General features: G+C 40.7%; 1 protein-coding gene across 11 annotated transcripts in view; it reads left to right on the forward strand.

The window, feature by feature from the left end:
- SBF1 (SET binding factor 1) overlaps nt 1-23,558 on the forward strand; it is a 412,273-nt gene extending 388,715 nt beyond the window's left edge. For all 11 annotated transcript variants that reach the window (XM_085870627.1, XM_085870637.1, XM_085870630.1 and 8 more), the window contains 7 exons: nt 71-204; nt 1,807-2,043; nt 2,153-2,248; nt 17,068-17,267; nt 17,517-17,604; nt 21,991-22,122; nt 22,255-23,558. In XM_085870627.1, coding sequence (XP_085726753.1) covers nt 71-204; nt 1,807-2,043; nt 2,153-2,248; nt 17,068-17,267; nt 17,517-17,604; nt 21,991-22,122; nt 22,255-22,353 — 986 coding nt within the window. In that variant the 3' untranslated portion in view covers nt 22,354-23,558. The remainder of the gene's footprint in view (nt 1-70; nt 205-1,806; nt 2,044-2,152; nt 2,249-17,067; nt 17,268-17,516; nt 17,605-21,990; nt 22,123-22,254) is intronic.
- Nucleotides 23,559-24,266: the final 708 nt, after the last annotated feature.

The following is a 24,266-nucleotide window of genomic DNA, read 5'->3' on the forward strand; positions in this document are numbered from 1 at the left end:
CCTCTCATGAATGCTTGGTTGAAATCTCTTAGACCTGTTATGGTGGCGATGTCAATGATTTGCTTTCCAGGAATGATGTATGAAGAAAAAGGAGAGAAGCTTGGGCCTCGACAAGTCAAGGGCCTGTGGGATTTCATTGATCGATTGCACCGAACCAGCCCTGTGTTCTACAATTACTTGTACACACCATCCGATGGAGAGGAGGTCTGTGATATTTCTACAATGCAATCAATGTTTTACATTTTTATTGAATTCTGTTTTTTGTTTGTTTTTGTATGCAAAGTCTCGGTGCATGGGAGAACAAGGAGGTCAAAATGGTGCTGCACTGAGTTTTGGCGAGTAGCAAAAGGTGGATGCAAAAAAGCAAGGGAATTAATGAACAGGAAGAGAAAGGAGAGATGTGCAGAAGAGGACATCCAGTCGTCTGCAAGGAAGAGGGATGGATTCGGTGGGGTTAATGAGGGATGAAAAGATTGTAGATTGGGATATGGAATCATGAGGTGCTGGATTACCACTGACTTGAAGTCATGTAGGGAAGAGTGTGATTTACCCATACCCGAGGAGGGGGTTCCACTAAGAATGCATTATGACTGAGGGAGCTCGGGAGGGACAGAGGGCTGTAAACAGAGGGAGCAAGAATGGGGGAGAGGCAGTAAAACATAGGGCCACAAATCTGTCTCCATTAGTGCAATAGGCTTAGTGCTTCTGCCTCATTGCTGGAAATACTAATATTGTCAGAGCTTTAGATTCTAAAAAAAACGTCCATGAGATAAATGTTTTAAGCGGAGGTACCAGCCCCAAGGGGAGAGCAGTACTCCGTGGCGCTTTAGACAAAGGCTTCTTTGTAGGCTATATATTAAGATTTTCCAATTAATGATTTGGAACAAGTGTGTGGGGGGGAGGGGGGGATAATAGTTGCCTGGTATTGGCTTAATGGTTAGGGTGGTGAGCTTGGGATCCGAGGATCCTGGGTTCAAATCCCCCTCGGTTGTTGAATTAATACCAGGTGGGGTTGACTCTGCCTGTCATTCTTCCGAGGTTGGCAAAATGAGTGCCAGCTTGATGGTATCCTGTATCGGAGTGGCGACCCGTCCAGGATTGTGCCCAATAGCCAAGGAGACTGCTTAGGCAGCACCAACACTCTGCACAGAGTATGGTCCCAATGGATGAATGGACTTGAAACGAATGAGGATTCTCTCTGCGGCTGACTTTGAATTCCAGCTGTGATCTATCGTCCATCTCGATGAGGCAGACTTGCCACAGGCTTCAGAGGTATTCATTGATGTTGAGGCTTGTCAAATCAAGAGACTGAACATCTTTCATTGGCTGCAGCTTGTCCATCGTTGAGTATCTGGTATGGAATGTGAAAAAGGAAGGACTTTGCAGTAATAATGGATTCAATAACTGTGCAATAACTTGTTGGAGATTATGAAATGTTGCTGTCCATGTTGCAAGTTCTTGACTTCGGCTGCTGATATTTGTAACCAAAATGTATTGTACAAAGCATGTCAACAACTGATTGTGCCCACATTTGTTATGTTCAGATGATCTAGTTCCGAATGTTTTAGAAATGCAGTGTTACACATTGTATTGCAACTATACTGTAGCGTTCTTTGCAGCAAATTTTTCAGACAGGCTTTGCACATTCAAAATTGACCCACATGTTTTTTGTTTGTTTTTTCTCCTATTTTAAAGTAATAATATTGATTGCATTTGATTTTTGTGCTGAATTGAAATAAATGGTATTAATGTGGTTTTTTTTTTTCTCCAACTCATTTGATGTCATAACTTGGTTTAACTGTACAGGGCCTGCAGCCCCTAACAGCCATGCCAGCATTGAGGCTATGGGACTTCTTTATTGAAGAGACATTAGGAGAAGATACTTGGTATGACTGGGAGCTGCAAGCTGGGCAGTTTGATGAAGATGGAACTGAAGATGAGCAGCATACGGGTTCAGTGCCTCGAAGCAAACGGAAAACCGTGTGGCCATGCTACAACAACGTCAGCCGACAACAACCCGATGCAATAACACAGACTCTAAAGGTAGGATCGAGGGATACTTTGTATTTGCCTATTATTTGTTCATGCATTGTAATTCGTTTAATGTATAATGCTGCATTGGACCATTGCTCAAATATCTGAATCTCTGCAGGAGATTGAGCAATTGGAAAATGACATTGTGCAAGCAAAAGAGCGGTGGAAAGAAGTGTGGGATAAAGCAAAGACAGTGGCACGCCCAGAGCAGGAGGTAAGCCATTCCAAACAAATTTACTTGCATACATGGACAGACAGAATGGGAAAAGGAGAGAGATTGGGATGAGGGGACAGACGGACAGGGATTGAGGAACATACACATTTATTATTACAGATGTATTGTGACTATTGACGAGCTGAATAACTTCATGAAAGGTCAATAAACCAAGAGCAAAACAGGAACAAGTGGACAGAGGCAAATAGATGTATTGAGAATAAGCAGAGATTTTTTTTTTGAATTGGATAGACTGTGAATGCAATTCGTTTGAGTCAAAAAAACTTATGGATATGCATTGGACAGCTCACAAAGTGTCCCTGAGCTGCAACCCTGAATGACTAAAGGGAGGAGCTTGAGACGACAGACTTGTGCAGGTGATTCCAACAGTAGGGGGGTGGGGGAATTATGATAGTTGAATTGAGTGAGGAGAAAGCTGAATCTTGAAGAGAGTGACAGCACGTGTGCGTCTGTGACCTTGGTCTCCAGGAGGGTAAGATGAGAAGCCAGAGTCCTCACTCAAATTGCGAAGCCACACTCAACGGCACTTAATTTGAATGCCTTGTGAACTTTTTACACTCCTTTAATGTTGGGAATTGCCAAAACAGGATATCGCTCGACAGAGTATTCTAAATTAGCAACCACGTTTGAAAGCCATTTTAGAGGTGTGGTTTGCACAAGTTTTAGCAAATCATTAAGACATGGAGTTTGTTCGATTTTACGTCTTTGGATGTTGATCACAATTGCATTGGGCATTTGACATTCTATATTTATGGAGAGACAGAGTGGTGGGGGTCCCTGTTGGGTGTACACCTTGGGGTTTCCTTCCCTTTGGTGTACGTATGTTGTTCGTGGTGCCGAACCAAGCTCATTCTCTAACGACTGCAATCCAAGGTTTGCACTTCACCAGTGTGAATGATCATACCAGTTGTCGGCTACCAATCAAATGCATCTTTGTCAGTTAGGGTCTGTGACTTCTGAGTGACATTACAGTTACCATATCAACAGTGTAACGTTTTTGAAACGTGTGTATTAAATAAACAGACAAAGTCAAATGAGGAAGTTCACCATTATATACAATGTCCAACACTGATTTTCGTGTTGAGTTTCCACCCAGGGTCCCTGTCCTGCTGGCTCAACTCATGCGTGTTCACCTCGTCCTCCAGAGCTGTCGAACGATCAAGTCCTGTCGCGTCGTTCTCACTCGATATCCTTGCAGCGTCCGTCGGGACTGTCCAACGATCGACTCACGTCGCGTTGTTCTCTCTCGTATGCTGGCCCGTTCAGGATGATTGAAGAGCTCAAAGGAATTCTTTCCCGAAACACAATCTTGATGAGTTTTCATAAAAATGATTACAATCGGCTTCGCACGTTCACAACCACTCTGCACATTAACATCTCATTCACTTATCCGAGTTGAATCGAGAACGGGGACGATGGATGCACACGTCTTGTCACATGTCACCTGTCTCTCTACACTTCCCTCTTGCGGGTTTATACTGTATAGTAACACCGAATGATCCCGTGCCTTCCAGCAAATGTGATTCTTGTCTCGACTGGTGAGATTTGTGAAAATGTTAGAAATGCACCAGGACGAAACTTCCGGGCAGTTTACAGTATAATACTGCCATCCACAGTCAAAATTAGCTGATTACATCAAGCAGTTTACAATTCACCGATTCGTGCTTCAACAAATTTATAACGTGTAACAATCAATTTTAATCGTTAATTTATAGGCATTTACTACTACTTGTCCACAATTACCACAACCAATGCTTACTGGCCATATCATCAAGCTTTTAACTGACCGTCCTTTCCAGCGTTGAATTGTCTCGGTTCGAGACAGTTTGATTTTGTCCGCATTTGCAGACACGGATTCCTTTCCAGCCTGACTGTCAGAGGGGGTGGAGATTATTACATAAAACTTACATGCTTTGAAGTAAATGCCTCAAACATTGATTTGGTGCCATCATCTTCAAAAAATGTTATCGTAATCAAGGAGAAGGTTCTGGGAATTGATAGTTGCGGAGTTGAAAGACTGCAGCAACGACGGGTCTTTTTGCTTCCTCATTTGATTGGGTGAGGGATGGGGCTTTCAATTGGATTCCGGTCATAGACACTGTCGGGTCTTCTTTCACTGTCTGTAATGTACAACTGGTCGGTTTTAAGGGATGAGAACTGAGCAGACTTCCCACAGTCCCAGTTTTCCTCCTGGCATTTTAACAATCAACCTTTTTTTATTTTTGTCCAAGGTATCGCTGAGACTGTTTTAAATACTCCCTGTACTGAACTGAAATGTGTTAGATTCTACTACAGTAGTACTGTTTTAATGGCCAAAATTTATCCAACCACTTCCTGGAGTCAGCCAAGGAAAGGTTTTGGCCCAATGTTTTGCAAACCGGCTGGCCAAGTCTGCCGTTCGATTGAAGGTGATGGTGTTTTTTTTACATGATGCCAGTGATAACTTGCCCACTCTTCACAAAATACACCATGTGAGCTATTACATCCACTAACTGAAGCTGGCAGACGGGACATCCAGCTTCATATCCATCCAAAGGATGAAGCAGTTTGTGATGCAGTGGCACAGTATATTGATAATGTCAATCATAATTTATAAAACTCCGAAACAATTTGCCTCATTTATTTAAAACTACTCTTTTTTAATGAATTAAATGTATTATTTTATGTACTCAAATTTAAGTAAATTAAATGTACTCAAATTATCCAGGAAAGATATTGATCCTCAGGGATGTGATGATCCCATTGATCATCTTTCTAAATTTTGTCAGGGATTTCATTCATCTTTATAATCTATGGCAACATTCTTTGTTCCACTCATGTTCATGTTCATACTTTGGATCTTGTTTTATCCTTTGGTATTTATCCTCTGACTGGTATTGCTTTTGAAATACTTCCTTGTTCTGACCATTAATTTATTGCCTTCACTTTTGCTTTGCTGAAACCTTTACATCTGAAAAATCATGTGACATACCATTATGTAAACTCCTTGGACATTCAACAATTCCAGCTAGAAACTAGAGGGAGAGCACTCGGGAGAGTGCAAAACCTCCGCCGCCAATACTGCTAGGTCACTCAAGTGAACCTGATATCCTATTCATTCAATTTGATTGTCAACAGTGCTCACAGAGTTATAGTTTGCAACTTTCCCTTTTGCTTTTAACTTTTACATACTCAATTCATTCGTCATAACTAGATTCCTTTGACAGAAATTGATTTTACGTGGGTATATCCACCTTAAGTTCCAAAATCAGCCGCAATTATAATTTTGGCATGTTTTTTGTTGGAAATCACTTATAACATGTAGAAATGCAAAGAAAAAATCGAAATTTTGTTGAAAAAAAAGTTGCAAATTTTTTTTTTCTATAACAATTTTTTTGGGGGTGGTGGGGGTTGGAAATCACTTAAAACATGTAGAAATGCAAAAAAAAAATTCAATTTTTTTTTCAAAATGGCCGCAATAGCGGCCATATTGGATTTTGGACCAAGTCCAAAATCTAATGGCATGATCCTTGGACCATACCTAATTTCCCCACCAAGTTTCGTCGAAATCCGTTGAGTTTTTTTCCGCAATACTGTTCACAAACAAACAAACAAACAAACAAACAGAAAGGGGTGAAAACAGTAACCTCCGATCTTCGATGGCGGAGGTTAACTAGATATCTGTGATCACAAAGCGATCACCAAGGATAAGCCTCCTCCGTGCCCGCGATCCAATGATGGCCATATTTTTTTCGGACCACCATATGACTTTGCCCTTCAACATTTAGTGTTTGAGTGTAAATTAAGGAAGTGTGTCACCATCTACAATCTATCCATAAAACTCGACATCATGAAAATCAGAGGAAAATTATTCAAGCTATGATCAAAACCGTGCTTTTCATAACTATGTCAAACAAAAGTAGGTCAAGGATACTAATCAAATTTGAGGTGCACAACTTCAGTGTAGGGACACTATTATGATGCAAAAACATCTTGGAAGGCCAAGCTGTCTTTGAGATTCCGCATTGGCAAAATTGAGTGATGACAAAATAAGCTGTTTTGTTTTTGTTTGTTTGTTTAAAAATTATGCCAACGTCAAAAATTATGTCAACCTGCATACATTTTTCTAACCATTATTGATGTAAAATTTCGTTCCAAAAGTCCCAGCAGGCTCCGAGATACAGATTAACAGAAAAAAAGGAAAAAAGTCAGGAGACAGATAAAGAAAGATAAAAAAACACAGCTTGACATTGACAGAAAAAAAATAGGAAAATCTAAATGGTGGTTTAATACCCCTTGGGGTCTAAGAAACTCGGGCATACATTACAAATTGGGGGCACTAATTGTTGAAACAACCCCTACAACAGGAATAAGCCTTCGATTGGACAGGGGGAGCCTTTATTATCGAATGCAATTTAATTCTCTCTCCTCTGTGACCCTGAACAACTGGTTTGATTTTCTATTAATGTGTCCTTGATCAATTTTCTCCACTTATCATGAGATTTCTTTATTCAGCCAAGCAAAACAACTTGCCACAAATTCGAAAGGAAATACAGGAAACCCTCAAATATCGCTGGAATATTATGTTCCTGGAAAATGCCGCAATAGTTAAAACCAAGGGCCTATGGAAAAGGGGGGGGTTAAGTTATTTTAAAAAATTAAATAAATAAAAAGGGGGGTGGGTTAAAAAATTATCCATTATGTCTTCTTATTTGTTTACACAACTTCCAATGCTACATGAACCTGTTTTAAAAACAAAACAATAAAAACAACCAAACTTGAACAAGAGATTACAGTGATGTCCAAAAACATTTTCACATGACCTACTCAAATTATTAGCACAATAACCCCTCTCTATCATAATGGAATACATCTTCTTGGCATGAACCACAAAATCATCTAACAGAACAAATTCAAGCAAATCTAATGACATGAGATGAATACACATTGCAGCTTATCTTAATTGGTACATTACTAGACGGAAAGGTATACAAGACAACAGGAAAACTAAAATAGTCAACTTTATGATACACATTTCTACTAAAACAATTATTTCCAACTCTAACTAATGCATCCAGATATGCCACTGCATTATTATCACTCTTATCTGCTATTAGGCTTTCTGGATAAATCCGATGAATCAGCCTCCCAAAAAATAATTAATCACAAATATCATAAATATTCCGACATGTAGAAGACAACATTTTCGCGAAGCCTAATTTCTTCTCTTTCATCAACCTCTGCTCAAATGAAAACTCATAATAAACAAGAAAAATGTCCATGAATAGGGGGCTACAGTTCCCTCCCATTGGAATCCCTTTTATTTGTTGAAATATTTTTCCACCAAAAGATACAAAAGTGTTGAACAAAATGAAATTAACATCATCATTAAATTTTGTTGGTCAAAACAATAAAAACCCAAATATTTTTCTTAGAAAAGAATGACATCGAGCCTGATGCATCACAATTTATAATAAGAGCTAAAAACTTCATCAACAACACGAAAGAGTGCATCCTTAAACCATTGCCAAATCCAAATTTGTATACGAGGTAGAAAAATCGAAGACATCAACAGATTTAATATTGTTACGGTTGTGGAAATTTATGGAACACCATACAGGTTCCCCTAAGATCAGTTATGTCGATAAGTCTGTGTTCAGATACATTTCCCCACCAATGTCTAAGGGATTTGTATACGAGGTAGAAAAATCGAAGACATCAACAGATTTAATATTGTTACGGTTATGGAAATTTACAGAACACCATACAGGTTCCCCTAAGATCAGTTATGTCGATAAGTCTGTGTTCAGATAGATTTCCCCACCGATGTCTAAGGGAATTATTCGTATAACCGGGCTGTGATCTTTGAGGTATCTTTTCTTTTGCTATCTTTATTTTGGACCAACCGCCTCTCAACCACCACAACCACCACCAACCGCATCTCAACAACCACAGCCACCTTCTCCACAACCGCCTTCAAAACAACCACCTTAACCACAACCGCCCAACCACACCACCATCATGACCACCACAAAACGCCAGCCACGCCACCATTACGACAACCGCCTTCACCACAACTACAACCGCATTTCCACCTCAGCACATCATTGCCAGAAGCCTTGCATTCATTAAAGGAAAGCAGACAACGGCCCCCACTCCCCAACGAATAACATCTCCGCCGGCCAACACGGGGGATTCTCAACCCGAGTGGATAAGAAAACGAAAGCTATGGCAAAGGCAAAAGAAAAGGCCCGATTCACCGAGAAAAATGCCCTTCTGGGAAAATTCCCTTGTACGCCGGGAAGAGAGGGGGGCAGGGCTCCGTGGATAAAGGTCAGAGGCACTGGAACGCTGAGGAGAGTGTCTGGGAGAGAGAGAATTGTGGTGGTGGAAGGATTGTGTGGTGCAGGAGAATTGTGGGGCAGAAGAGGAGAGAAAAGGTCTGAGGTGTGCGTGTGAGCGGACGGAAAGACGGGGTCTCTCTCTGATCGCGCGCGCTCGCTGGATAGCGCTGACTGGGTCGCTTCAGGATCGTGAGCGAGGTGGATCACTGGATCGAAGGCACTCTGAGGGGGTCGGTGGTCGTGACGGAGTCACTTTGGATCGTGTGCGGAGTCGGATCGTGGAGGACACGAGCTCGGGGAACTCACCACACGGTCACGTTTTCCTTTTATTTCTTTCTGGGTTTTTGTGTGTGTGTTTGTGGCGCCAGTCCTCAGTAAACCTGTTTAAATTAACTGTGAATAGTAATTATAGAGAACAGCTGCAGGCTTCCTTTACTCGAACCTTCTCCCCTTTCCCCCTCCCCCCCTCCCCCCTTACCCCCATTGCTTACATACGTGCTTGTACATTGCATTGCTTTTGTTTGCCTCGCCTGATTGCATACATGACTGCATATGTGTCGTGTGTGTAATAAATGTCATTGTGTGAATGTTGACCCGTTTGTTGCGTCCTTTCCCTCAATTGAACTGCCATAATTAAGTTCGGAATATAGCTGGTTGTTAATAACCGATAAGAGAATCGGATCCGGCGGGGCTTGGCGATATACACCGCTCGGCAAATCGCAAACGGAGCGATCTGCTTAGCAGCTCGTTTCCAAGCAGGCCCCGTTGAGGTACAGTCTCTCGGTAGTCGGCCCGCGCGATTAATTAGGTAAATCGACCATTTGCCGATCGGACCCTGTAGCGTGGGTAGAGTGTTGACTAGGCTGTGGTGTGCATTAAAAACACACCCATAGCGGGATTTCGGCGTTGTTCCGAAAGCTGCGACTAGATTGCTACGTCGGTGGGCGAGCGCAGCCACAATTAGCCAAACGCGGCCGCCCGCACGCCAGTGGGCGGAAATCCACAACAATATTGACAAATCGAATCCTATTTAAGAACTCGAAAGTGGAACTAATACTCCAGAAAGTGTTGATACCAGAATTCTTACTTATTGCTGAGCAATATTTTCTAAGTTGCTGACAATCCCGAACCACTCATAAACCTGAATTGACCTTAAAGGTCCCATGACACTCAAAAGTTTCTGGTTATTTATATATTAACTTGACCTCCCTAGTTAAGAAATCACCCATGTTTCTTTTTTAAAATCAACAATGGGATAATTAGACCAATATTTCGAACATTTCTAGTGCTTTTCGCAACTTGCTCTGCCCCACCCCTCAAAAAAGTTGAGTTCAGCGAACCGCACATCACGTGACCATTGACGTCATCTCCAGAACGCGACTCGCACAGAGTGGATTGATTAGACGTCGCGCGCTGTATAAAATACGTACAAATGCATTGTGCACGTGTGTTTGCTATCTCACTTATCGTCTTCTGATGAATGAATGTCTAGTTGGTATTGCTACGTCTAAGTTATGAGAAATAAATTACAAGTGGAGGCAAGCTAACAGCACTGTTGTTGTACATGCACTTATACCAAGGACGTTGGCATGTGAATCACTTTTTAATTAGGGAGCAAGCATAATTCATTTCAGAATTTTTTAATTTAAGACAATATTGGTGATGCAGCATGTTTCTGGTGGCAGCAAAAAAAAAAACCTATACACCGAAGACAATATGCTCTTTAGAATCTCAACGTTTTCACAAACGTCAACTGCAAGCCTGGTAGGGTAGGGTTCGCTTAGGATAATGAACGTCCCTGCTTCTCTGACACATCGACAAAGGTATCGGGTCGGCAACATGCTTTGTAAAGGCACATGAGGAGTATATTTTGTTACTGTACAAGTGGTCAGAATAATACAGTTTGCACCGGCACATACACGAATATACTTTTTGCAATACTGTAAAGGAATTAATACTGACTGCACATGGTAATTTGCCCAAAATATTACAGCAATTAAAATGTAAAGTACAATTATTAAATATAAATATATACATATAGTGTAAAGATAATGAGCAGACCTGCACAAAGAAATGAAAACTGCAACAGAAAAGAAATCTTCTTGTTGACTTGTGTTTACCCTTGCAATTAAGCTTACAAACAAGTAACAATACAGGAATACCCATACCCATGCCCACCCAAGATAAAAAATAATAACGACAATAAATGTCCATTTGGATATCTGACAAAATGCCCACTTCACGCTTCCTCAAATCCCCGATACTCCTATCACACAGCCTCATAGCCTCGGGACTCTTACGCATAGACTTATACATTGTGTGCCTAGAGTTGACAAGTACCTTGTATTAGCAGAGTCTAGACTAGTCCGATAAATCCGTCGTCCGTCCGACTAGGCCGATAAATCTGACGTGCTGTAGCTTTCATTTATTACTCTCTTTTCTTCATTGTTTCCTACTGGCGCTACATGATGACAGTAGGAATAAAATAAATAAAAATGCAACAGAACGTCAGATTTATTGGACTACTCAAGACGATTGTGTCACAAGGTGTGTTCTGCACACAAGTTTTCATCGTATCCGGACAGCGAGATTGCTTCGTTTTATGCGCGGAGAGATATGGCCGATGACATGCGCTGGCCTTGCTTGCGATTCATTCGCCGTGGTGCAACATGTCTGCTGCGCTGGTCACGTCACCTCACTAAAATATTTTTGATATCGAGCAGTATGCAAGTCGAATTTACATTATTGAATTACTAATAGGATTTTGTCTAACCAGTTGTTATTGCCAAGTCTTCCTTCGATGTCCTCCCGATAAGCATGAACGCCAGGAATTTAATCGCCAGTTTCCTCTGCTTGTCCTGCTTCGGGCTCGAACTGGTAAGGCCGTATTCCATTTCCAGCTGCCTGAACTTCACCTCCCGCGACTACGTTATCCGACAATTCTCCATCTAATTCAGACCAAAATCCTTCATTTCTCTCACACTCACTGTCGCTACCAGACAAATCAAAGTCCATGTCATCCATTATTCAAAACCAAATGTTCGATTTTTTTTAAAGCAGAAATGAACGAAGCGTTTGAGTCGACCAATCGAATGTGGAAACACACAGGAAGCCAATACAGTCACGTAGACCACCAACCCGAGTAATTTACGTGCAGCCTTTGTTGTTCTGGAGATAACGTCATGTGGGTTACGCCCCATTCAGTAGATTTCGGCAGAATTTTTAGGGGCGTTCCTGAAGAGGTTTTTTTTTTAATTTTACATTTTACAGAACGAGTATTGTGAAAAACATTGTCAGATCAGAAATCACGATGAAAAACTCCTATAGGACATATATACAGGGGGCTGCAAAAGTACAGTCAGGATTATACCAGTATTACCAGTATTATAATAGTTGTGCTAGGATTCATTTAATACTAGGATTCATTCATTAATACTACATTAATATGTTTATTTTTGATATGTTTATTATTGGTATGTTTTATTATTGATATGCTTGTATAATCAATAAAATACGTTTTGTGTGCACGTTTTGTTTTTCATTACTGTATACCTACTTTTGCAGCCCCATATATATATATATATATATATATATATATATATATATATATATATATATATATATATATATATATATATATATATATATATATGCAATTTCAGTATTTTTGAGTGTCATGGGACTTTTAACTGACAATTGTGTCAGTGCATTGTCTAGTTTCCACTATAAACCTAAACTTTTTTTATGTGGGTTTTTATGAAGTATGTATAAAAAAATGTATAAAATATATAAAATTTATGTATAAAAACCTGGGTTTTTATGAAGTTTTAGGATCCAGAAAAAAATGGGGAATACATTCATTTACTGTGCTGAAAAAATGATGTGAACCCTTTTGAATTTTCTTTATTTCTGCATAAATTTGATCTAAAATTTGATCAGATCTTCATCTAAGTCCTAGTAATAGATAAAGAGTACCTGATTAAACAAGCAGCACACACACAAAACAAAAAATCTACTTCATTTATTTAGTGAGCAAAATGATTCGACATTCCATTTCGTTGGTGGAAAAGTATATGAACTTATTCATTCAGTGACTGGCAGTGCCCCCATTGAGCAGCAATAACTTCAACCAAACATTTCCTGGAACTCTTGATCGGTTGTGCACATTGGCTTGGAGGAATTTTGGCCCATTCCTCCTGGCAGAGCTGCTTCAACTCGGAGATATTTGTGAGCTTTCTAGCACGAACGGCTTGCCTCAGGTTCTTCCACAACATTTCAATTGGGTGAAGTTCTGGACTTTGACTTGACTATTCCAAAAGGCAAAGTCTCTTCTGCTTCAGCCATTCTGTTGTAGAATTACTTGTGTGTTTAGGATCGTTGTCTTCTTGCATGATCCACTTTCTGTTGAGCTTCAGCTCACGGACAGATTCCCTGACATTCTCCTGTAGAATTTGCTGGTACAATCCAGAATTCATGGTTCTGTCAATGATGGCAAGCTGTCTGGATCCTGAGGCAGCAAAGCAGCTCCAAACCATGATACTCCCACCAACATGCTTCACGGTTGGATAGAGGTTCTTATGTTGGCATGCAGTGTTTGGTTTTCGCCAAACATAACTTTCTCATTTAAGCCAAAACAGTTTGTTTTTCATACAGGGTAGGGACACCCAAACTCACTCCTGATTGTCATCCCATTGATTGAAACACCGAACTGTAATTACCCCCTGAATTAAGCTGATTAACCTCCAGGTTCACATACTTTTTCCGACAAAGAAATTGAATGTTGGATAATTTTGCTCAATAAATAAATGAAAAAGTATATTTTTGTGTGTGGGATTTGTTTAATCAGGTACTCTTTATCTATTATTATGACTTAGATGAAGATCTGATCATGTTGTAGGTCAAATTCATTAAGAAATACAGAAAATTCTCAAGGGCTCACAAACTTTTTCTCATGTTGGTTGTTATCTCCATTTATGTGTTGTTCTCACCACGGTATCTCTTCATTTAATGTTAAATTATTAATCTAAACATCCTATTGCTTAGCCATTATGTCTTGGAGAGGCTTTTGACATGGAACACATGTGCTATTTCCTATACGGGTAAAAGTAACTCTGTCAATACCTACCTCCCTAAGGCCTAAGTCACATTTGCCACGGCGGCCGTGGGGTCTCCAAAATCTACGGCCACTAGCAATTACACGGTGGCCGCAGTATTTCCATGGTCACACAATGTAGCAGTCACATATGTTTTTATTTTTCGGGGAGCCGCACGGCGTATTTATAAATTGTGGAGACCAAAAACGTGGGGGTGCCGTACGGTCTTTGATTGATGTCGCACGGTGACCTTAGGGCGTTCCTGCGGCGGCCATAGAATTTTCAAGGCAGACGCAAGGCGACCGCAGGGGGACCGCAGGGGGGCCCAAAGGCGACTGTGCGGCCAGACGGACGGTAGCGAGTGGGTTCTTTTTTTTCTTTCTTTTTTTTTACCAGTTCTTTTGTTTTGGCTTGTCGAATTGCTACGGCGAACGTAGAAATGAAAAAAGTTATAACTCCACGCTATAATTCCACGGCGACCCTACGGCCTGTAAAATATAGCCATACGGCGTAGGGCCACCCTGAGGCCACCTCAGAAACTCTGCGGGCCGCCGCACGTTTCTGTCAATTCAGAGGGCGTATGGCCGCCGTATCCTCGCCGTAGAGCAAATGTGACTTAGGTTTAAATAAAACCTCGATGTAAAACGTTTTACAAACCACCACAAAATTATTCGCTGCTTTGTCTGCCAGAGCTACAATATACTTCTCGTGGAAATCCTGAATAGCCTTATGAAAATTAAGCTTACTCAACAATGTTTTTGACCAATCCTGGGAAACCAAGCCTCGACTGCTTAAAAAACTTAATCCTGTTGTCCAAAATATCCACAACCCTATCATACCATGTACTAAAACTATTTGCAGAAAACCTAAACTTTTTACACATTTACTAACAAAATTGGAAACTATCAACAATAGAAGATCTAATTCAACTCCATGGCTGAATCACTGGTTCCCTATATATATTTGGCTTCCATTTTCATACGATCCCTGATGTCACTATTACTAATAGTACTCAACTCTCCAGAAATCGCACGATCCCATGGATCATGCACATTCAGTGGCTAAAATATCCCGAACTGCATCTATCCTAAGAGTTTTAAGACATTCACCATAATTAAATAAGGATTGGCCCACAGTCTTGGTGAAAGTGAAATAAACTTTCAATGGGGTTCACTCCCCAACACTTTCTGGCAATAACTTCCCATACTCGAGTCCCTAAAAATTAAATGTAGTTGAAGCTTATTCACTTTCTTGCTAGAAAACGAACAAATGAAGAACTCTCAACTAGCATCGCTTTTGGTAGGAGACCTACTTATAAGAACCATGCTCCAAAAAGCCTCCACCAAAAAAGAACACGTCACATGTATTTGCTAAACTCCATGGAATACTAAGATATGCCCAGAAGATTATCTCAAAAAAAAACATAAAAGTCATGAAAAAAAAAGTCGTAATCTTGCATTTGCACAGCTCAAAATGCCATTAGGATGATAGAATACTCATCAGGTATGACTGTAACAAAATAGTTATCTGGACTCTAAATTCTACAAGATGTATCTTGATGGAGGAAGAGAATGCCCAAAAGAAAAAAAACATCCTTTCTGCAGGAAAATATATGCAGCAAACGCTTGAACATCACAGGCAACGTGTTTTTGTACCGATTTAGTTTTCGTGGGGTTTAATTTCGACATTCGCGGTTTTTGAGCTGAGCTGTGATGGTTATCTCTTACCACTCGGCTCTCGCACTGTTAAAAAATGGAATGGCACCAAAGTATAAAACGATAGACAAAAGTGATCCCTTTAATTTTATTTATTCGCTGGTTTCCGGAGCTGCAGAACGATAAAAAAAAACACATTGTCAGGTTACAAAGGAAAATAATTCAAGGGATTAATAGGGGAGGAGTGGTGGCGTCAAGGTGGCAAGTTTAATTACTTATGAACGTTTAATCTGCTTCAACCCAGCAGGAGATTTCATCGTAAACCCAATTTATATTTATTTTACACGTTTATTAGCCCCAGTTGGACTTTTTAGAAACGAGACGAATGAATTTGGTCAAGATTTTTCGTGTGCATGCGTCCACAACTATATCTCGAACATGTACGGATCAATTTTATTCGTACTTTGCACAGACAACACATGACGGTATACATATGCATGTCATTTTTTTTCGAAATCAGATCGAAGTTGGCCGACTGGCAGCCATTTTAGTTGTAAAAAACCTGGTGTTGAACACGTCCTCAACAATTTCTCGGACATGCATTTACCGATGTCGTTCAAACTTGGCACACAGATAACGAATGATGGCTTACATATGCACGTCATTTTTTTTAGAGATCAGATCCAAGATAGCCAACTGGCAGCCATTTTGTTACTTAAATGTGCTCCAGCTATTCCTCAGACATGCACGGTCCGATTCTGTTGAAACTTGGCACAATCCCCGTATGTGATGGCATTAACTTGCACCTCACTTTATTTTGTGATCTGATCAAAGATGGCCGACTGATAGACTGGCAGCCATTTTAGTTGTAAATCAATATGGGCTGGCCCTTTAACTCCGTGCAGCAAAATTACTAAAACACTGGGGGCTATGACATTTTTCCTTGTTTCAATGGTGGTGTTTATTTTTGGCTGCCGTCAACCTTCCTCGATATTTTCTCGAAGCCCAGGAACCTACCCCCCCTTCCCCTCCCCCAACCCTTATTTCCATAGGAAATTGGTTTTAACTATTGTGGCGTTTTCCCACGATATTTCAGGGTTTACTGTCATTTTTAATGTCAACAATATCTGTGCGAACACTCAAATGGCTGAGCATAGCACTTGTGTGAGGAGAAAATCCTCATGTCAGCAGCCTGCTTTGCTTTTGTTATTCTTCCATACTGCTTTACTTTCTTGATGTAATGACATCTTTGAATGCTTGGAGAAGTTGTTTTTAACCTTTCAGGAGTTGTTAAAAATAGGCTACAACTCTGCAGGCTTATGGTAGCCCAAGGTAAATACGTACTTGTTCAGACATAATCCATCCTCCCATTTTTCTTTTGGAATTACCTCACCTAATTATACAGAGATACTATGGAGCAATTTTATTATAATTTTTCAATAAATACTTCTAACTTCTTTGAAACTTTTATTTCTCTGAAACCTTTAACTTTGTGTTGACCTGTTTGGTTTTCCCATCTGAGGCTGGAATGCCTTGATATTGAAATTTCAGGTCCAAAATCTATATACTCTATTGATTTCTGTTGTTTCCTCATCACATTTCTTTCTGCATGCAATACATGTAGTTCATGCATAGACCATAGACACTGGAGAAAACAATGTATGGTGCAGTTCATTGATATTTCTTTTCTTTTCTTTTAACCTGAAACCCTTATTGAATGATTACAGCCGCTGTCCTTGCTGACTCCCAGTGCTCCCCGCCGACGGCGTTCTGCTCAATTGTTTCCCATGGGTCGTAATCCAGTCCCGCTGATTATGCACACACACCCGACAATTGTCAGCAATGCGCAAGGAAGTTTGTCGTCCCCTCGAGCAAATTCATCAGCCAACTATGGCCCATTCTCATCGCCGCATGATGTTGAAAACAGGTCAGATGACTGATCCATATTTGAACCTGCAAATATTCCAGATAAAACATTTCTTGTTGATTGTTTCCTAGAGTTAATATGTACAAGATGGGTTGGAATTTAATTTGAGACTGCTTACTGGGGTGTGCATTCGCTGAATAATTAACTAATCTGCATTTTTTTTTATGGTTAACTCGCCAAAAGATTCTGCTTGTTTTGCAATGTGCACTACGTTTGAGTGTATTTTATTTCTTCTTTATTTGTGTTTAGGTCCTTTGAAGGATTTTTGTTCAAAAGAGGTGCATTGTTGAAGGGTTGGAAACAGCGATGGTTTGTTTTGGACAAGACAAAGCACCAGGTAAAGAGTACATTTTGACCGACCTTTTATTGTTAAGATAAGAAGTGTCTGTCTGTTCCATTCCAAACATGAAGTCAAAAAGCCCAGACCCATTGGGTGCTTCACAATGGGTCTGGACTCCCCCCCCCCACCCCCACCCACTCAAAATAACTTTTCTACATAAAAAATATTGGGACAAGTGAAGTTATAGGAGGTTCCATTTTTGTGCCAATTTGATCATAATTTTATGATACACCCTTTGAATGCTTAAATGGGACGAGCCAAACCCGCGCTCCGCGCGAGGTTTCTAAAGTGAGGGTTCGTGAGGACGTCAATATATCCAGTGCTCACAATGTGATTGATAAAACTTCTTGAAATACAATGTTTCTTGTTACATTTTTTGTGTCAAATGCACCTTCTGACGTAGTCAGCATATGCAGAAGAGGGTTTTACATTACAGACGCTGTTTTCTCGGAGTGGCATTACGCCTCTCAGCGATGACGGCCTGTCGGCAACAGACGTAATGACGTCAGCGAATGACCGATGATGTCATGACGTCATTACGCCTCTCAGCAGTGACGTCACATGTCACCATGCAAACGAATGTAAAAATTAGAAAATCGCCAAAAATTCCCAAACCTGTCCGTCTGGCACGATCTCACATAGCCTATGCTGTTCATGAGACCACTGAGCACCCGCATGCCGAAAGTGGTGACAATCCGTCCGGCAGTTTCGGAGGAGATACGTCCACCAAATATGGCTTAGCGTCTTCTTCTTCTTCTTCTTTCGGCTGCTCCCGTTAGGGGTCGCCACAGCGGATCATCCGTATGATCCGCATCGTGATTTGGCACATGTTTTATGCCGGATGCCCTTCCTGACGCAACCCTGGTCGCCTCTTACGACACAGGGATATGGTACACCTATTTTAACCGGGGTATACACCGGCCCAGTACACTGGTACTCATTTCGCCGACCTCGGAAGGATGACAGGCTGAGTCAACCCCCTGGTGTATTAATTCAGTGGCCCAACGGGGCTTGAACTCAGGACCTCTTGGATCCCAAGCCGCTGCCCTAACCACTGCGCCAACACCAGGCATAAAATATGGCTTAGCGTATTAATATAATAATACATTGATAAACATTTCATTCAAGGGAAAGAAGGAATTTCCAAGTGTGTCTAAATATTTTACAGTGCTGATTTTCTTTCACTTTGATCCATTTTCTTTGAATATATGGTTCTCTTCAAAAGATATTTGACACTGTCTGGTACTTTCTCTCCAAACTTTCAGCCAAGAGCACCCAAGGCACCTCCTATCATGGCTTGCTGACTTCCTCCACTGTAAATCAGTACGTGGCTCTCAACTCCTCTCCCTGTTAAGGATGGAGGTGTGCCAAGGCAATGTCTTGAGCCCAGTCCTGTTTCTGATTTTCTGGAAAACCCCCGTCTTTTACTTGACCCTCACGAACCCTCATGGTCTCAGTCTCCGCCTCGGTCTCAGTCTCCGTCTCAGTCTCCGCCTCTCTGTCTCTGTCTCCCCCCTCAGCCTCCGTATCCGCCTCTCGGTCTCAGTCTCCATATCCGCCTCTCGGTCTCCGTATCCGCCTCTCGGTCTCCGTATCCGTCTCTCGGTCTCCGTATCCGCCTCCTCGTATCTGGTCTCCACCTATCTGTCTCAATCTTTTCTTCTCGATCTCTGCCTCTCGGTCTCCTTTGTTGCCTCACAGTCTGTCTTTTTGCTTCTGTTTGTCTCACTTTCTTTGGTGCTGTCGGTCTCTCTGCTGTCTAACTTTGTCATCTCCAAATTATTACCTCTGCCACTAAGGTGGGCAGAAGGTTGTTTCCACCTCTATTTATGAACAGGATATCTCGGAGTTGTGGATGGAATCAGACAATTTGTGGACAGGTTGGGTGTGTGACAAGGACCAAATTATTTGATTGTGGTCAAGATCTGGATACCAGAATTTTTCAAGTGATTCTTCACCATTGAAAGATAGGGCCAAACATGATAGATAGCACGATATCTCAAAAAGTTGTGGACATACAGTCCCACTCAAAAGTTTGGACACACCTACTCATTCAAGGGTTTTTCTTTATTTTTACTATTTTCTACATTGTAGAATAATAGTGAAGACATCAACACTATGAAATAACACACATGGAATTATGTCGTAACCAAAAAAGTGTAAAACAAATCTAAATATATTTTAGATTCTTCAAAGTAGCCACCCTTTGCCTTGATGACAGCTTTGTAAGCTCTTGGCATTCTCTCAACCAGCTTCATGAGGTAGTTACCTGGAATGCTTTTCCAACAGTCTTGAAAGAGTTCCCACCTATGCTGAGCACTTGTTGACTGCCTATCCTTCACACTGCGGTCCAACTCATCCCAAACCATCTCCATTTGGTTTAGGTTTGGTGATTGTGGAGGCCAGGTCATCTGAGGCAGCACTCCATCACTCTCCTTCTTGGTCAAATAACCCTTACTCAGTCTGGAGGTGTGTTTTGGGTCATTGTCCTGTTTAAAAACAAATGATGGTCCCACTAAGCGCAAACCAGATGGGATGACTTATCGCTGCAGATTGCTGTGGTAGCCATGCTAGTTAAGTGTGCTTTGAATTCTAAATAAATTGCCGACAGCAACGTGTCACCAGCAAAGCACCATCACACCCTCACACCTCCTCCTCCATGCTTCACGGTGGGAACCACACGTGCAGAGATCATACGTTCACCTTCTCTGTGTCTCACAAAGACACGGCGGTTGGAACCAAAAATCTCAAATTTGGACTCATCAGACCAAAGGAAACATTTCCACCGGTCTAATGTCCATTGCTCGTGTTACTTGGCCCAAGCAAGTCTCTTCTTATTGGTCTCCTTCAGTAGTGGTTTCTTTGCAGCAATTCAACAATGAAGGCCTGATTCATGCAGTCTCCTCTGAACAGTTGATGTTGAGATGGGTCTGTTACTTGAACTCTGTGAAGCATTTACTTGGGCTGCAATCTGAGGTGCAGTTAATTGGCGATTTCTGAGGCTGGTAACTCTAATAAACTCATCCTCTGTGGTGGAGGTAACTCTGGGTGCTCCTTTCCCGTGGTGGTCCTCATGAGAACCAGTTTTATCATCGTGCTTGATGTTTTTTTTGCAACTGCACTTGAAGAAACTTTCAAAGTTCTTGAAATTTTCTGGATTGACTGACCTTCGTGTTTTATTAAAGAGCCATTAAAGTGGGAAATTAGCGAAATTCAAAAATATATCAAGCCGACAGAACATAAAATGTTGTTCTGTGTTCTTTGCCTTCACAGGTGAATTATGGCAAACATGTGGTCGGATGGACCTTATTGGTTTTAGATATGTATCGATGTCAAAGTGAGGGGTCGATTATCTTAAAAGGAGATCGCACAAAAAGGTTAAACAAAACAATGTCCCGTAAAAATGAAATTGCACATTTTCAGCGGATGAGACACCTCCCGACGCACCCACCGCCCAGCACAGCAGGGACCAACACAGGCGGAAACGTATGTTTAATCGACGGTCGATTGAAAGCATGGGTACTTTGACTAAAACGAGAAACCAAGCAGCTTGGAGAGCACTCGCCAAGTGGCTTAAACACTCAAGCAAGCACTCCAATGAAACGGTTGATAAACAGCTCACTTGGCAAGCGATTAGCAATCAACGAACCATCATGTTAAACATGCACCTCCCAGAGATGCCCAAAATGTCAAATATGCCTGAGTTGGAGAAATGAACATTTTTCTAGGAGTCAGATCTGCTTGTAAGTTTGATTCTTCAGCTTAAATTTTGTATTTCTGCCTCGTTTAAGAGATTCTCACGGTGATCACATAAGCGGAAATGAAATAAAGCAATGAACACTGACGTCTCTGGGTGTTTATAAGCATTGCAATGTACCCAGCTATTCGTAGCTATAATCAACAGGCATTCCATAATACGAGTGAGGAAAGTGGAACACTACAAAACTTTATCGGTAAGAAATCGTTGCGGCCTGTTCCAAATCGAGGCAAGCATGAGCAGGCCAAAAAACATGCTGACTTCAGACCCCAGAGATGTTACCTAGGATACGCAATAAGACCCCAATGAGAGCGGTGTCCGAGGATGTGCCTGATAAAGGACATAATTAAATAAGGCTGTAAATTATCTTCCAAAAGGGTGTTTTAATTAACCCAAACACCCAATTTTCACTCTTTCCCTTCCTTGGAGTTGTCTTGATATGCATACAAAGTTTCAGACTGCTAGGTTTTTTTATTTTGGAGTTATGGAGAAGAAACACTGACGTACACACACACACACACACACACACACACACACACTTATTAGTGTAGATAGCATGCTAGCTGTGGTTGCCTTTGTTTAACAAGTCCTTGATCCTGTGATGTATCTTCTCATTGTGACCCCAGCTACGGTACTATGACGACGTTGAAGATCTTTCCTGCAAAGGAATCATTGACCTAGCAGAAGTGGAAACTGTCGCATTTGGTGCTCCTTCTCTTGGTGCACCAAAGATGGCTGAAGAAAAGGCTTTCTTTGATGTGAGTGTGATGCATCATTTCAGTTGCACTTTGCTTGTGTTGTGCATTTTCATGTCACCATTAATAATGCTTGGTGGCCTGCTACTGTTGTTTTTTTATTGCGATGAATTTGTGTATTTTCTTCCATTCCAGCTGAAAACGACAAAACGTGTTTACAACTTCTTCGCAAAAGACCCACAAATGGCTCAGCAGTGGTTAGACAAAATCCAGAGCTGTCTCTCAGATGCCTGATGGCAGCTTAAGAACATCACAACACCTGACTTATTCTTACAGCTACTTTACTATGAAGAGTTTTCAAAGTGGGTTGGGAAAGTCACAATTATCTTTCCAAAAATTTGCTGTCTGCCAGACAGAGGCTTTTTCCGATTAGATTACGATGTGTGATTAGCCAAAAAGTATTGTTAACAAACTTTTTGTCATTCCTTAGCCGATGAAGGTCATCTGGTTTGGAAATTAAGAAAAGATGATTGTGATTAATCTGGGCCCAATGATGACAAGATGCCATTTTGTTCAAATTTTCCATCATCACCAACATCATTTGGTGAAGGTTGTTATAAGAGGGGTTGAGTATTATACATTGCAGATACATATGCAAGTGAATTGAGCACTATTATTTTCCATATTAATTCAAATGCATCCATGCTGCTTCAATGTGCGTTGCCATTAGTGTTTGGTGTCTTCTTTTATTGAACAATCAGTGGGTCTTGTTTTCAACAGATATTAGAAAAATGGCACAGGGATTGTGCATTGCGAGCCATGTTTTATTTCAGTGTTTAGACATTATCTTAATATATAAATTGTTGTTTATATGGGATCACAAACCAAAATATGGTGGTGTGTTTACACTTGTCCCTGTTCCATGCACGTACTGATTTTGTTTTCCTCATTGTATTGGTCAGGGGGATCACTAATTTGTTTAAAACTGATATAGCTGCTTTTGTTGTAAAGAAATGATCTGTTTAAAGCCAGTAAATTAACTTCTAATCAGATGGGTATTGGTGAAATATGCGTTCCTACAAATTGTGCTCTAAGCCGGTGCTGTAGGTGGTTCCCACTGTGACTAACACATACTTTTTGTACATAGTCTATGTGCATGTACTATAGTAATAATGACCGTGTACTATTTTTTTTGTCTATTTGAGGCAAGTTTTAATTATATAAAGGGTTTCACTAAGGGAGCAAGCTTGACACTTGAGCACTGAGATTTCTGACCACTAAACAATTTTGGTATTTTGCGACGAGTGGAATAGTGGAGAAAATTGTTCATAAATTGTTGTATGTTACATTTGTTTTAAATTGTACATATTGTTTCGGGAGGTAACTCCAAGTGCTTTTTTTTCTTAAAGTGCATGGTGTCGTACAGTGGGTTCTTTTTGTAAACATTTGTTTTTAATCTCCGTGATGAACAAAATTAAATGTCAGCAACATACAATGAATTTATATTCTCATGTCTTTGAGCTCTTTTGCACTCTCGAGTCAGAGAATCCCAGATTGCTGAAAGCTTTCTCACCATGGTTCACTAGCTTTGAGCCATTCTGTCAGAAAGTGAAATGAGAGAGAAATGTTTGACTATTGATATCGCTTTTTGACAAAATGAAAATGTAAAAAATAATTAAAAGCAATAAAAGTAGAAAGGAAGATTGACAAGGTAATTTGAAATGAGAACAATTGAAGATCACTTTTCAATCAACCCATCTTGAACAGCACATGCTTACCATGTAATTGCAAATTTCAAATGATTTTTAAGTACATTTACCATGTTCAACACATTTTTGAAGAACAAATCAATGTGAAGTGCAAGTCACATAGGCTAATTTTCACGTTTTTCTTTCCTTCGTAGATAAGTTGATTTGGCGTCTCAAGACGAGGCTAGATCAACTGCAATAGTTAGCAAAACTGTCAGTCAGAACAATAGGTATTAATTCCTCTTCCATGGTCATGAATATTAATAAGCTGTTTTGTGCATATTATTTAAATTTGTCTCATTCTCTGCCTCTGTATCATTCCCTTGGCAGGGACGTTTCGGATAAATTGGGTATGTAAATAGTTTTTCAACATGTTTGTTGTCATATAAGAGAGAGAGGTACAGTATTTGAAACAAGCTGCAGAGTCATTATCAGCACTGTCTTAAACCATAGATAAGT

Source organism: Eptatretus burgeri, chromosome 2 (genome assembly GCF_056783735.1).
Source record: "Eptatretus burgeri isolate ZD-2024b chromosome 2, Ebu_testis_v1, whole genome shotgun sequence".
Taxonomy (NCBI): Eukaryota; Metazoa; Chordata; class Myxini; order Myxiniformes; family Myxinidae; genus Eptatretus; species Eptatretus burgeri.